Source organism: Harpegnathos saltator, unplaced genomic scaffold (genome assembly GCF_003227715.2).
Source record: "Harpegnathos saltator strain DR-91 unplaced genomic scaffold, Hsal_v8.6 scaffold791, whole genome shotgun sequence".
In the NCBI taxonomy this organism is placed as follows: Eukaryota; Metazoa; Arthropoda; class Insecta; order Hymenoptera; family Formicidae; genus Harpegnathos; species Harpegnathos saltator.
In genome coordinates this window covers 235,001-248,090 of record NW_020230639.1, presented here as the reverse complement: position 1 = coordinate 248,090, position 13,090 = coordinate 235,001, and the positions used below count along the sequence as shown (strand labels likewise).

At 40.3% G+C, this 13,090-nt stretch overlaps 3 protein-coding genes across 3 annotated transcripts in view; 1 reads left to right on the top strand and 2 right to left on the bottom strand.

The window, feature by feature from the left end:
- Positions 1-1,424, bottom strand: part of Ada2a (Transcriptional adapter 2A) — a 40,782-nt gene extending 39,358 nt beyond the window's left edge. The window contains exons 1-2 of the mRNA XM_025306608.1: positions 1,362-1,424; positions 112-269 (exon numbers count right to left, since the gene is read on the bottom strand). Coding sequence (XP_025162393.1) covers positions 112-269; positions 1,362-1,388 — 185 coding nt within the window. The 5' untranslated portion in view covers positions 1,389-1,424. The remainder of the gene's footprint in view (positions 1-111; positions 270-1,361) is intronic.
- Positions 1,425-1,985: 561 nt separating this feature from the next.
- Plap (phospholipase A2 activator protein) lies at positions 1,986-5,830 on the top strand. Its single transcript, XM_011150980.3, has 6 exons — positions 1,986-2,232; positions 2,689-3,558; positions 3,637-3,967; positions 4,133-4,373; positions 4,476-4,894; positions 5,247-5,830. The coding sequence occupies exons 1-6, from the start codon at positions 2,093-2,095 to the stop codon at positions 5,571-5,573; spliced, it is 2,328 nt and encodes a 775-aa protein (XP_011149282.1). The 5' UTR covers positions 1,986-2,092; the 3' UTR covers positions 5,574-5,830.
- A 283-nt stretch (positions 5,831-6,113) lies between these two features.
- The window catches only part of Mkp3 (Mitogen-activated protein kinase phosphatase 3), an 8,452-nt gene continuing 1,475 nt past the window's right edge, over positions 6,114-13,090 (bottom strand). Inside the window, exons 2-4 of the mRNA XM_011150981.3 lie at positions 12,292-12,477; positions 11,954-12,196; positions 6,114-10,371 (exon numbers count right to left, since the gene is read on the bottom strand). Coding sequence (XP_011149283.1) covers positions 9,995-10,371; positions 11,954-12,196; positions 12,292-12,477 — 806 coding nt within the window. The 3' untranslated portion in view covers positions 6,114-9,994. The remainder of the gene's footprint in view (positions 10,372-11,953; positions 12,197-12,291; positions 12,478-13,090) is intronic.

Below are 13,090 nucleotides of genomic sequence, written 5' to 3'. Positions count from 1 at the left end.
TACTTTTCAGAAAATTAGGAGTCTGCGAAAACGGTTTCCTGCCTGCTCAGACGAAACATGCGCAGACATGTCTAGCGAGTATTGTATAAACAAATGTTTCATATCACTTACGTTAGCAGATCGATGAGAAGGATTGCTCGACGCTTCATCTCGCAGCTCCGATTGCCGACCCACACTATCGTTTTAGTTTCGATATATCCGACTGGTCGTGCTGCACTGAAAATCATGCTGCACTGGAGTGTCTTGAAAATATTTCGCTTGCGCCATATCTATAATTATACAAATCGCCTGATACTGACTTCTACATTCCCAACATATTTCGATGTATTTTAGAGCGAATAAGAGACGGAACGAACACGACGGCAATTGCGCGCCAATACCCGAACCGACATTTTGCGAGTTGAGCAAAGAAAAAAAATGGCTTCCCGTGCTTCCCGCGTCTTATAGCTGTGCTCGGCGTCCGACGTTAAATTCGGCATTGCCGATTTTTACTTCACACATGCGCTACATCTTGGAACACGTAAGACACAAGACGCAATGATTTCGCGCCAATCTCCGAATCGTTGTAACGCGAGTCGCATAGTTCGTCGCCGCTAATTGCGCTGATCATTCGATAGCGAATTCGACACATCTTCGAGCGAACGAACGAAAGACAGAAAGCGATACGACAATTTCACGCTAACGTCGCACAGTGTTAAAAAATGACTTACCGTTCGATCGTACACTTGTAGCTGTGTAGATTATCCGATATCTCGCGCGCTTTCGAACGAGCAAGACGCGAAGCGAACCGCACCGGCAATTTCTCGTCTCGATCTTCAAGCCGGCGCAACCGTCGAGAGCAGCTCATCGTCGCGCTCTTGCGGTTCGTATCGATCGCCCGACGCTGCTATTCTCGCTAGCACTCGCGATATTCGTTTCGCGCGTAACACGTCTCTTCAGACCAGGAGAAAACAAACGCGCGACGACGACGACGATGAAACTGCGGCCGATACCTCAGCCGCCATGATGCGAAAGTCGTATTATTTTCAAAAATGATACGGGCTGCGCTGATTGGCCGATTGCACTCGATGCTTTCGATAATCGCTACCCGCGCGATACGCTTCTAAACAAGGAAGAAATGACGCGCTGACAACTTCACACCGATGCACATTAATCATAAATCGCCGTAAATCGCATATAATTGCGAGTTTTATCATCATGTATTTGCGTTCGCGCTAATTGTCCGATGTTACTTTTCATGTCGTACGTGATAAAGTAGTTGAACGCATGAAAGGCGGAACGATAGGATGCGGCAAGCTCATTCCAACCTCTCAACGAGGCGGCGCGACTGTTAAGTCGCTCGTTATAAAAAATTAACTCACTTGAGCATTGATGCATTGCACCAACATGTTCCTCTCGATGTCGCCGATATCGGACAACACTTTATTCGACATTCCAGACGTGTCGAACATTCGTTTGTTATGTTTATTCAGCGTACACGATCAGCAAACGTCCGCACAGAAGCCCGCAGGGACGAGAAAGGATTTCGAACGGTCGCGACGTTACGTATAATGAGAATAGAGCGATGCTGCGCATGCGTAGAACATTCTTGCAACTACGAGTGCCAACATGTATAAAAGATTGAACATAATGATGAAAAACAAATAAAAATAGAAAATAAGTTGTATTATATTAAATAAAGAAAAAAAGAGTACTTCAAACTGTAAACGCAGTACAATTACAATGCATAAATGCGTACGGATGTGTTTGTTCTGTCTGCACTTTTGTACACTTTTCTGCAATTTTTCTCTTACTCCGTTGCCGCTATCACCAAATCACTCAATTGTTTTTATCTCAATCATCAATCTGAAAATTATATTTATTTCAATTATATTTCTAATCACTTCCTACCTGGAAATATCCAAGCACAGACACGACACAGAGTGCAAAATTACACCGTAGGTGTAGAAACGTATGGCGCGTGCGCGACTCGGATTGCGTCTGTCATCGCGACGCAGAGCGCAGAGCGTGCAGTGAGATTTATGCGGGGCGTGAATCGCGCAAAGTTGATGTACTTGGGCTTATTATCGAACAAGACGAAATCACATTAGCAATGGACAAGCCGTCACCGTATAAGCTGAGCAGTGTATTGCTCGGGCATACCGCGGACGTGAGAGCTGTGGCAACCTTTACCGACGGTACCGTCGTGTCGGTCTCCCGGGACAAGACCGCTCGCGTATGGAAACCGACTGGGTTTGTTCGCTATCATAAATGCAATTCTTACACAACGCACACAAATTCACATTCGTCTCAGCTCGCGCATATGTGCTGCTCTTGATCATTTTAACTTTTCTGCCTCCGAGATTTATCTCTTCTTATTTGTGTATGCGTGTTGGGAGGTTGGTGGGAGGGATGTACAGAGTATTACTATCAGATTTGCTCTCTGAATGGGATTTTAATAAACATGTAGTTGAAACTACTTTTAATTCTACGTTTATCGGATAACAAACTCCACTCAAAAAATTACTCTCAACCTGATCATCTCAGTGAGATACTACTCTGTTATAAACCATATTCTCCGAAAGCAGAATACTGCTCTACAAAATACTGCATATTAAAAAATATTTTTAACGTCATGTTCATTAAGCGATTCCTGATGATGTTGGATGAAAATGGAAGTGTTTTGTTAATACTTTGAATTTCTTACAGAAAAGAAAACAAATATGAGCAAAGCGCGCTACTCAAAGGCCATTCTAACTTTGTCAGTGCAGTATGTGTCATAAATCCATCGGAAAAAAGTCCCAATGGTTACATAATTACTGGTAGCAATGACAATATTATATGCGTCTATGTGGCGAATGAAACAATGCCTATGCGTACAATAACAACGCACCAGAATACTGTGTGTAATTTGAGGACTGGCAAGAAGGAAGATACATTTCTTTCCAGTTCGTGGGACCTGACAGCTAAATTATGGGACATAAATGATTTAAGTAAACCACAATTGAATCTGGTAGGTCATACAGCTGCAGTATGGTGTGTGGCTGACTTACCAAATGGTAATATAATAACTGGATCAGCCGACAAGCTGGTAATAGTATGGAGCAGAGATGGTACTGCGCAGCATAAATTAACAGGGCATACTGACTGTGTTCGTGATATATCTGATATCAAAGAAGATGAGTTCATAACTTGTGCGAATGATGCTACCATAAGGCATTGGAACGCCAAGCTCGGAACTTGTCTGGGTACTTATTGCGGCCATGAGAATTATATTTACGGCATAGCGGCCACTATAAACGGCACGTACGTCTTTTCGTCTGGCGAAGATAGAACTGTCAGAGTGTGGCATAATGCGGAAATAAGTCAAACTATCGTTTTGCCCACGCAGTCGATATGGTGTATCAAACTGTTCTCGAATGGCGATGTAGTCACTGGCAGTTCTGATGGAGCTGTGAGGATATTCTCGTCCAATCCTGAACGGTATGCAAATTCAGAAATGTTGGAGGCATTTGAAAAGGAAGTAGCGAATACCACTCTGAATGCGCAACAGGTGATCGGAGACATGAACGTAAGAGAGTGAGTACACTTGATTTTTGGACAAGACGTAAGGAATTTATCTACACGAGTATTGCATTTCGTTGGTATTGTTGACAGTTTGCCAGATTCAAGAGTTCTTCTGCAGCCTGGCCAACGAGATGGACAAACGAAGATTGTGAACGAAGGGGATACAGTCAGGGCGTATAGTTGGTCGCAGAATGAGCAACGATGGATACGAATCGGTGACGTGATGGGTGCTTCTGGTAGTACCGCAGCTACCTCGGGAAAACAGCTTTACAACGGTATAGAATACGATTATGTATTCTCGGTCGATATACAAGACGGCGTGCCACCGTTGAAACTTCCGTATAATAAGGGTCAGGATCCCTGGCACGTTGCACAAAGGTTCCTGCACGACAATAATCTCAGTCAATTGTTCCTAGACCAGGTATGAAAAACTTCAAAGAGCACCAGTTTTAGTAATGAGTCCATCGAAAGATAATTACCTCAGGCATTTTGTTTTTCGTTTATTGAAGTAGCTTCAATTACAAAACGGTAAATAAATTCGATGAGAGAATACCGAACCGAAATTGATTTACGTATTTCGCTTCAGGTTGCAAATTTTATAGTAAAGAATTCTGAGCCGGCTCCAATCTTGAATACCGGATCACAGTTTGTAGATCCCTTTACAGGAGGGAGCAGATATGTTCCTGGATCAGGAACATCGTCTGGTACATCCGGCATTACCGTACAACCACCAACGTTTAGTTCTTCCAACACGTCCATATCTCCTTCTTACATACCTCACTTTAAATACCTGAAGTTAGAACAGGCGAATCTGTCTGCCATTTTCGGTAATTGAATATTGTCCGAGATAATTATTAAAATACAGTAAAATGCGAGGAAAATTAAATATATTAACTCCTTTCTTTTCTTTTCTTAATGTCATATTTCAGTTAAATTACGTGAGCTAAACGCCAAACAAGAAAGTATGTATAAAATAGCAGAGGAAAAGTTGGAAACCATAGATAAACTTACGAGCGACGGAGTGTCCGAAGAAGTTAGGATTAATGCTATCAGCACGCTGAAAGACCTTCTGGAATGGCCGAGCGACACAGTGTTCCCAGCTCTTGATATAGCAAGGCTAACCGTACTTCACAAAGAGGTGAACGATCAATTGTGCACAGAAGAATTGCTGCCAATCATACGAAGACACATCAAGTCCGACGCAGCTTCATCGAATCAAATGCTTACCTTCCGACTGTTAGCCAATATGTTTCAACATGAAAAGGGGGAGAAACTTTGCTTGGATTATAGAGATGAGATGCTCGAGTCTTTACTGGATCTACAGTCCTTAGGAAATAAAAATAATCAGGTATGTCTCACCGAGCAATTATTAAAATTATCGTTTCGCGATTAAGTGCATGATAGTAGATTGCGAAACGGGGAGTACGTTTTTTATATTTTCAATGGAAAAGTTAACCATTGTAAGTTTCTCATATTTTGACGTCTCGCTTCCCAAGCTCTCTGACGTATAAAAAAGAGATACTATCGATATTACGTGATAACGAAAATCTAAGAGGTAGTAGTTCGAGTAGTAGGAAACCATGAGAAGAACCATGTTTAAATTTAAATAAATTTAAATATAATTTACATAAAGTAATGTTTTACGGTATAAAAACGGAATGTAAAAGCACACCAACTCCAAAATGAGATATTTTTTCCAGATTGCTATATCGACGTATATATTGAATTTGATCATAGCGTTAAATAAGTACGACGATACACCTGGTAGAACAAGAGCTCTGAATGCATTGGCCACTATGTTACCCCGTTTGAGTGAACCCGAAGCGATATTTAGAACTCTAGTTGGATTGGGAACATTATTAGCTGCTACACCAGATCCGGACGATCGTAACAAATTGATTAGCGCTGTACGACAGTTCGAAAACGCTTTGAACATTCTCAGAACTCTGTCCGAAAGTGCGACCGATCTTAGTGCGTCGAAAAAAGTGGCAAACTGTTGCAAACAAATTATCGATTTGATCGCTTAATGCGCATTTGTAAGTGATACAATGCACTGCTCGAAAACAAGGTTAACTCTAAAAGCGAGAAAGCGAGTTTGAAAGAGTGTAATTAATAAAAGCGTTTTATCTCACAAAATAAAAAAGCAAATTCTGGCACGTACTAATATAATTGGTGAACGCGATCAGAAGCGTAAAGTAACATAAGTTTTCATGTATGCGTCTTTTGCAGTTCGGTTGCTCAATCGTAAAATGCAGTAAACAATAAAAAGACATTTTTTGATACAGTTAACGCTGATCATTTAGACATTATACACATTATACACCCCGTAGAATTGCAGGATATCAAGAAAGACGCACAGATTCATACGACAGTTGGTCGGTTGTTGCAAATCAACGATTATACGATTTCATACGTTTGCAAAGAAAGAAAAGCAAATGTGTCGAAATATAATGTTACACACAAAAGTTTTCAGATTACTTTGTATATATTTCTACAAGATTGAACATCCTTTTCAGAATCCGCAGTAATTTATTGAGATTGAACTTGTGCAAGTAAAATTTCCAATGACATCTTAACAATTTATTTGCGCTTATTCCATTAATCATTACAACCGAGTAAAAAGTAAAGCAACGCTTCGCGAACGTCACTTGACATACATATTGACTGTTCAGAGTTGAAATGATATGCGTTCACTTATCTCACGTATCTCTTTATAATTTCGTTCGATCATAATGCATGCGTAAATGTTTTCTAACAGAACGAATCTGTTGCATTCAGATATATGTAGAGATATATATATATATATATATATTTTATAATGTATATAGCGGCAATAAAATTCTCGAGGAAGAGACTCCTTACATTCCAAATTCCGTCGAAATCAATTTCACATCAGAGCATTCACAAAAATGAATATCGATAATTAACGTATTGCAGAGTATACACGAGTAAAAATCAAAGTATCTCCTACACACACATCGACGAGATGATATAGAAACAGAACAAATTATTATTACTATCTCATCATCATGGCAGACGCATAATACGCGCGCGCAACACTTGCGCACTTCATTTTACAAAAACTCGTCGAACGAATTATCAAAAAAAAAAAAAAAAAAAAAAAAAGAAAAAGAGAATTACCTGCGTGGAATGTAAACCCGCTTATAAATGACAATCGATTACTTGTAGGTCAGGTAAGATAAGTTGTGTATATTTCTAATGAAAATTAGTTAAAATATATATACAACGATGAATATAAAATAATAATTTATGCAATATACATAATATTTGATTAAATTTCTCGGGCGTCGCTGCCCAGTAAACATACAACAGACAACAGTGTAATATATAGTAGAATATTGTTATTATACATTAACGTCAAATATATATTTCCTTAGTTGTATATCAATTTTTACCTCCGCGATAGCCAAGAGCTATACAATTACCGTAACTCTTGCAGTTAATTGTTACACGAAAAATAACATTCACTGTATACAGTCATATTAACCTTCAATTATGCTCAATGAACAGTACATGTATTACATGAAAGGTAGTTACAGTGTCAGGCCATTCTGACTCGTTTATGGGAATGTGAATGCATTTCTTCTTCTTTTTTTTTTCTTTTCTTTACAAAAATAACTTTCAATATATATCTGAGATCTGTAAGATAATAGAAACAGTGCTGATTCATACAATTCAGAATCCAATTTAGCGCTCGAGTTGTCACGCAGCTATAAGCTAGATGCGTTTTCATACGAATGCACAGGCCCGATGTTCTCGTGTAGAAAAGTGTCTATATAAAAAATCCGAAGGACTAATGTTGCTCTGATGCCAGCAGAAATGTAACGATGCAGGAACCATTATCTCTCAGATTTCTGTATGTAGCAATGATTGACAGCGAATTGCGAATTGCCGATATTTGAAGGCGTTACTTCAGGCGGTAGTACAATTCTCCATATTCGTCGCTTTTAAAAACAAGCAAAAAAAACTAGCTTTAATCAATTTTCACTCGAAATAATTGCAACATGCGGTAAAGAAAAAATGTTCTCGCGAGTATCGACACTTCATTTTCAAGAACTAAAGTCTTCAATTTCGCAGGAAACACGTATCGCATACTTTAAACAGAATCACCAAGAATTCTCATAACATATGAACACCGGTGGTGTTCAGAATCATTCTTACGAATGAGATCCTTGAGTAGAGCCGGCAGCATATTCGTTCACAATATACGTGTATTGATTTCCTCGAAAAGGCATTTTCCCCGTGGATTATTCTGAAAGTCCCAAATTGACAATTAAAATCGCAAAATAACGCCTTCGTCTATCATTCCGAGTCAGCTCGGACACAAGTCTTCTCCAACTCCGTTATACTGATGACGCGAGCCTGGCTTCTCGTGAACGGGAGAGATTCGGAATGCCCTACAGAAATGCACTGATTCCTAAGGTGCCCTCCCTTAAACTTAAGTTTACTGGCATATGTACCTGAGGCGACGTGCATATACCTTTCGCGCATCTCGAAGGTCAGAATGCATTGAAGATTATCCTCGGTGAGATAAGTCACTTCAGTGTGTTCGAAAAACTACATCGAAAATTACCGTTCGAGTTTCTTTTTACCTCTTTATATAAACTACCAGTTGAATAGAAGACAAGGGGCGGATTTAAGGATCAGCCGAACGGAGCTTTGGCCTTCTCATCCGACATTTAAAAATTTCCTCCGAGGGGAAACGCTCGCAAAGAGTCAACGAATATATACACGCCGTCGAGAAATAACGCGAATACCGATGAACGACGAGCAGTCGATTCTTCTCTCACAACGGACAAATTTCCGGGCCATTTCTCCTCAACACCTAATCCGCATAATGAAATCTTAAATTCGCCCCTATACGTATAGGACCTCCCTTAATTTTGTACCTCGGAACTTAGTATACTAAGCGGTGATGTTTTACCTTGGACTACTTGTGATTGCCTGGTGGGAACTCGTCGTTTAGAGATTACTTCGCGCATGAAATATCGCTTGCGGTAAAATAAACACAGCCTCATTAATTGAAGGGTTCGGGGAAGAAGTATTAAAATATATATGTGTATATATGTATATATATATATATATATATATATATATATACACACACACACGTTCTAGAGCTCTTTTGAGGTATGGCGGTACGCGTGTCACCCTCGTCATACCTCGCGAGTACACAGTGCTGGATCCGACATACGTCGAATACCGTTTATATCGTACACGCTGAAAGCGTGTTTCTCTCGACTTGGAAGCATAAGGAACGTCAGAATGTACAATTATGATTATGCGATTACGGTCTCGCGCGCGATGACAAAAGTGTGGAATCTCGTTTATAAAATACTTTCAGTGTCCACTGCAGTGCCACGACAACTTAGAAAGGAGAATCGTTTGCTTCGTCTGTTTTTCTTCTTCTTCTTCTTCTTCTTCTTCTTCTTCTTCTTCTTCTTTTCCCTTCTTTCCTTCTTAGCGAATCGACAATTATATATCTATTCTCTCCTTAGCTCGCGACATGACCGCATCGTTACTTATCGTGATACGCGACAGCCGTCATACATAACGCGCCAGATTCTCGTGATCGAAAGTCTCAACAGGACAGACAAGCGCTTCATCGCGCGTATGGGAATAGTCAATGCCACATTGCTTGACGCGCAGCACGCTGAAAAGCTAATTGTCTAATAACGAAGAGATAAGTTTCTTTTCCTCTAATTGGCGATATATATGCCTCTCTCTTTTTCCTGAACGCATTAATCCTCTCATTCCTGGATTATCTCTAAATTTTGACAGAATGGTGTCCGCACACCACACGGTTACGTTCGTTACATTCACACATCAAGCAACTAATCGCACATAATGTATCACTGGAATATCGTTCAATCTCATAGAAATGATTTAGAAATTCTCCGTCCGTCCGTCTCCGATTACGTCGAGTATTGAACGCGTATTACCCGCGTTACACACGCGCACAATCTTAGAAGCTAATCTTTACCGGAACACAACTTAAGCGAGAATTTAATTTAACCGTTTGCAATTCGCGCGTCTCCAAAAACGTAGAAACGTCGAACGTCGAAGCCGTGTCGGGAATGAGAGGCTCGACGATGAGAGGAAGAAACGAGAAATCACGAAAGGGGAAGTGCCAGCGCAGTTAACTAACTTTGGATGCCTCTAAGAGCTACATATTTCTCCTTGGTATTCTCACCGAACGCGTCTAATATCCTAATTTAACCTGGAAATACACCGGGAGGAGACACGGGGGGGTGTCAGGTGGGAGGCAGAGGGGCGAAGGTCTTCGATGCTCGTCTCTTTACGTACCAGTGTGTAAAGCGCGTTTATCCCATGAGAGACCACCCTTCAATTCCCTAAAGGGCTCCCCTAAAGTGTGACGCGTGTGCGGAGGGACCTAAAACTTGTATTGGGTCCCCCCAGGCCCGTCTCATTCGGCCGGTGTGCTCGACGCCCACCTATCGAACTCTATCCCCGAGTCGGGACTCAGGCCCAGGTCAATCGGACTGAGAAAGCTGGGCGCTGGGCAGTTGCAGGGTCCGTCTGGCCGGCAAGACCCGATACACCTTTGGTCGTTGCCTTTGTGTCGGTCCCCGCGGTCTCTCAATTCCCGCTCGAAGCTATGCAATTGCTCCATAAAGTGGAAATTCGGGGCGACATTGGATTTTCTACTACGCACTAGATTAAAAGCGTCGTTCAGGCTGAGACTGCACTTGTGCATGAGGTAAGCCACGGTGATCGTGACGGAACGAGACACCCCGGCCAGACAGTGAACCAGCACTCCTTTGTCTGAGCTCCGCGCTTCCTCTGAAAAGAAAAGGGGAAAACGACAATGTAACCCTGACCGTTACATCGGTCCTCGATACGATGTTTTCGACGATGTATGACTCAGAGAACAACAAAGTGAACAACACTTCGACCTTCTGTCTGCGACAAGCGATATCCTTGCCTGTGCTTTCTCTCAAGAACATAATGAACACATGGGATGCGAGACGTATTTTAAAGCAGCCCGCCAAAGTCCGTGCAATGCCAAACGTTTCCTCAATTATTAGAAACAATAACAAAAATATCGACGCGATAGAATTTGGTATAGATGGTTTGTTCGTTTCGTTTGTAACAGTCAATTGGGAAAATGAATTAAAACATAATATTGTTATTTGATACCTGTTATCTAGTTAATATTAGAGGATGGAATATAATTAATTAATAACTATGTTGTGTCTCGATCTATTGAATATTAATTGAACGGAAATTACGGGACGAAAATGCCGAAAAAAGCAGAGTGCACGGGTCGTTTTACAAATTCATATTCAAATTCATAACGGCGCGAACAAAGGCAAATCGATTGCCAACTGTGAAACCTATCGTGTCGAGGCAGTCAAAAGTGCCAGACCGGCCCAATAGCAATGCCAAGCCTCGCCATTCAGACTTAAGTATAGCTCTCGACCTAACCGGACATCCGTTGTTTAATTGTCTAGCACGGCTTGCCCGCCACGTGGGAAAGTTTCTATTTAGGCGAACCTATTTATAAGAATGCCCCTTTCAGAGGCTGAGGCGGGGACTTTCTTAAACAGGAAATCCTGTTTAAGAAGCGGTACACGCCGAGATTTTGATGCGGAAAAAGCTCCGGCGCGGTAAATAAAGCTCACGTCATTCGCGCATTCTGCCGTTTCTCATATACACGTTAAGATAATACGAAACCGGTGAATCGTAAACCGGTTATACACAGAGGATATCGTCCTTTGTTAACATCATCCGAAACATATAATGTAAACGTTCTTCACTTCAGATATTAGATATTTATCATATTGTATAAATACTTTTTGTAAAGATTTTCTTTTAATTTAAGAGATATATATATATATATATATATATATATAAGCTAAAACTATTGCGTATTTTCAGCGGATATAAATCCGCATACAGTCTCACAGTTCAACAATCAACAATCATATTATCGATTATTATTAGAATTGCGTGTGACGAAGTCACACTGCTTGCGTCATAAATAGGTATTACGAACGTGCAGAGAGTACATTGAACTCCAATAAGAGAAGAAACACGATGACGAAACATTCATTGGAGATACAATAAAAACGTATGAAACGCCAATTAATAGCTGGGAATCTCTTCTCGTCACGGAAAACTCGCTCGCTACTATACGCTATGTTTCATACGAGTTTCAGACACGAGAGAACGATATCTTCTTAGTTACACAACTACGTTTACTGAAAGCAATTTGTTTAAAAAATAGCAAATTAAAATGCTACAAATCTTACGATAAAATCGAACGACGCGTTGAATGTATTTCTATCCAAATTTACGCAAAAATTTTGCAAAAACGGAAAACGGAAAGAAAGACACACAACATCGACATGCTGCCACTCACCTATAAATTGAATCGCTTGTGGGAAGAAACTAGCTAAATTTTGACTCCAATGATCGCTTATTGGTATCTGCATGTACTTTATCGAACCAGCACTTTCAAATACATTTGGCAAATCCGGTGTCACATTGAGTATATACTGTATCCTGTGTCGCGCTAAAGCCTCGCGATCCTCGCTGTTAGCCGCGTTACCGAGATACAAATGAGGTAAAATCTCCACCGGAAAGTCTTTATCTTCCTCGGGACCTGAAATGCAAACAAACGTAATAATTTACGTAACTTACTACCGTACACGTTCCCATTTGATCATGCAGTAAGAATAATATCGAGTATTTACTAACCGACTGAATCGCACGTGCTGTCACTATCAGAATCCGAATAGGACCTGGTTGGTGGAGTAGATATCCGAAGGGACCTAAGGCCCATTAATTCGCCATCATTGTTGTCCTGACCTGGGGTACATTCATTACTCGCTTGACAACCTTCGCACCATTCTGGATATCTATCTCTGAATGCTCCAAAACCACCTACAAACAAACAATGATATGGTATATAAGCTATATATAATACTTGAAATTACTTGAAATTCCAATTTCGACTTAAAACTAATCGAAATTTTGATCACAATTTTCTAAACATTTAAAACATTTGTAACATTTCTTCAAAATATATATCGCAAAAATTATAGAAAAAAAAATTCTTTTTTCGAAAAACAATATTCTACTTTAAAACAAGAAAATCAATGTCTTGTTCTTCAAGAAAGAACAAAGTAAGAAAATAAATGGCACATATATTCAAATATTAGATATAACATTCATCTTTCTACATCCAAGTCACAGAGTAACATTGACTGTTTTCTTGTTTCAATGTATTAACACACACTGCAATCAGTAAATTGCTAATGTCAAATAAAACATTGAATGGTTGAGCACAACCTTATCTAAAGCCTGATAAAAGCAGACTATAGAATTAAGTGTCTGGTTCTCTCTACTGGAATACCTCCCACATAAATCAATATTTCATTCACAACCAGTCTCTATGCTTCAGCTGTTACTTCTGAAAGCCACTCTATACCACTATTACTACTGCTACTCTTGTACACACGTGTGCAACAACAAAATAACACAAGTGCAAAGTTAT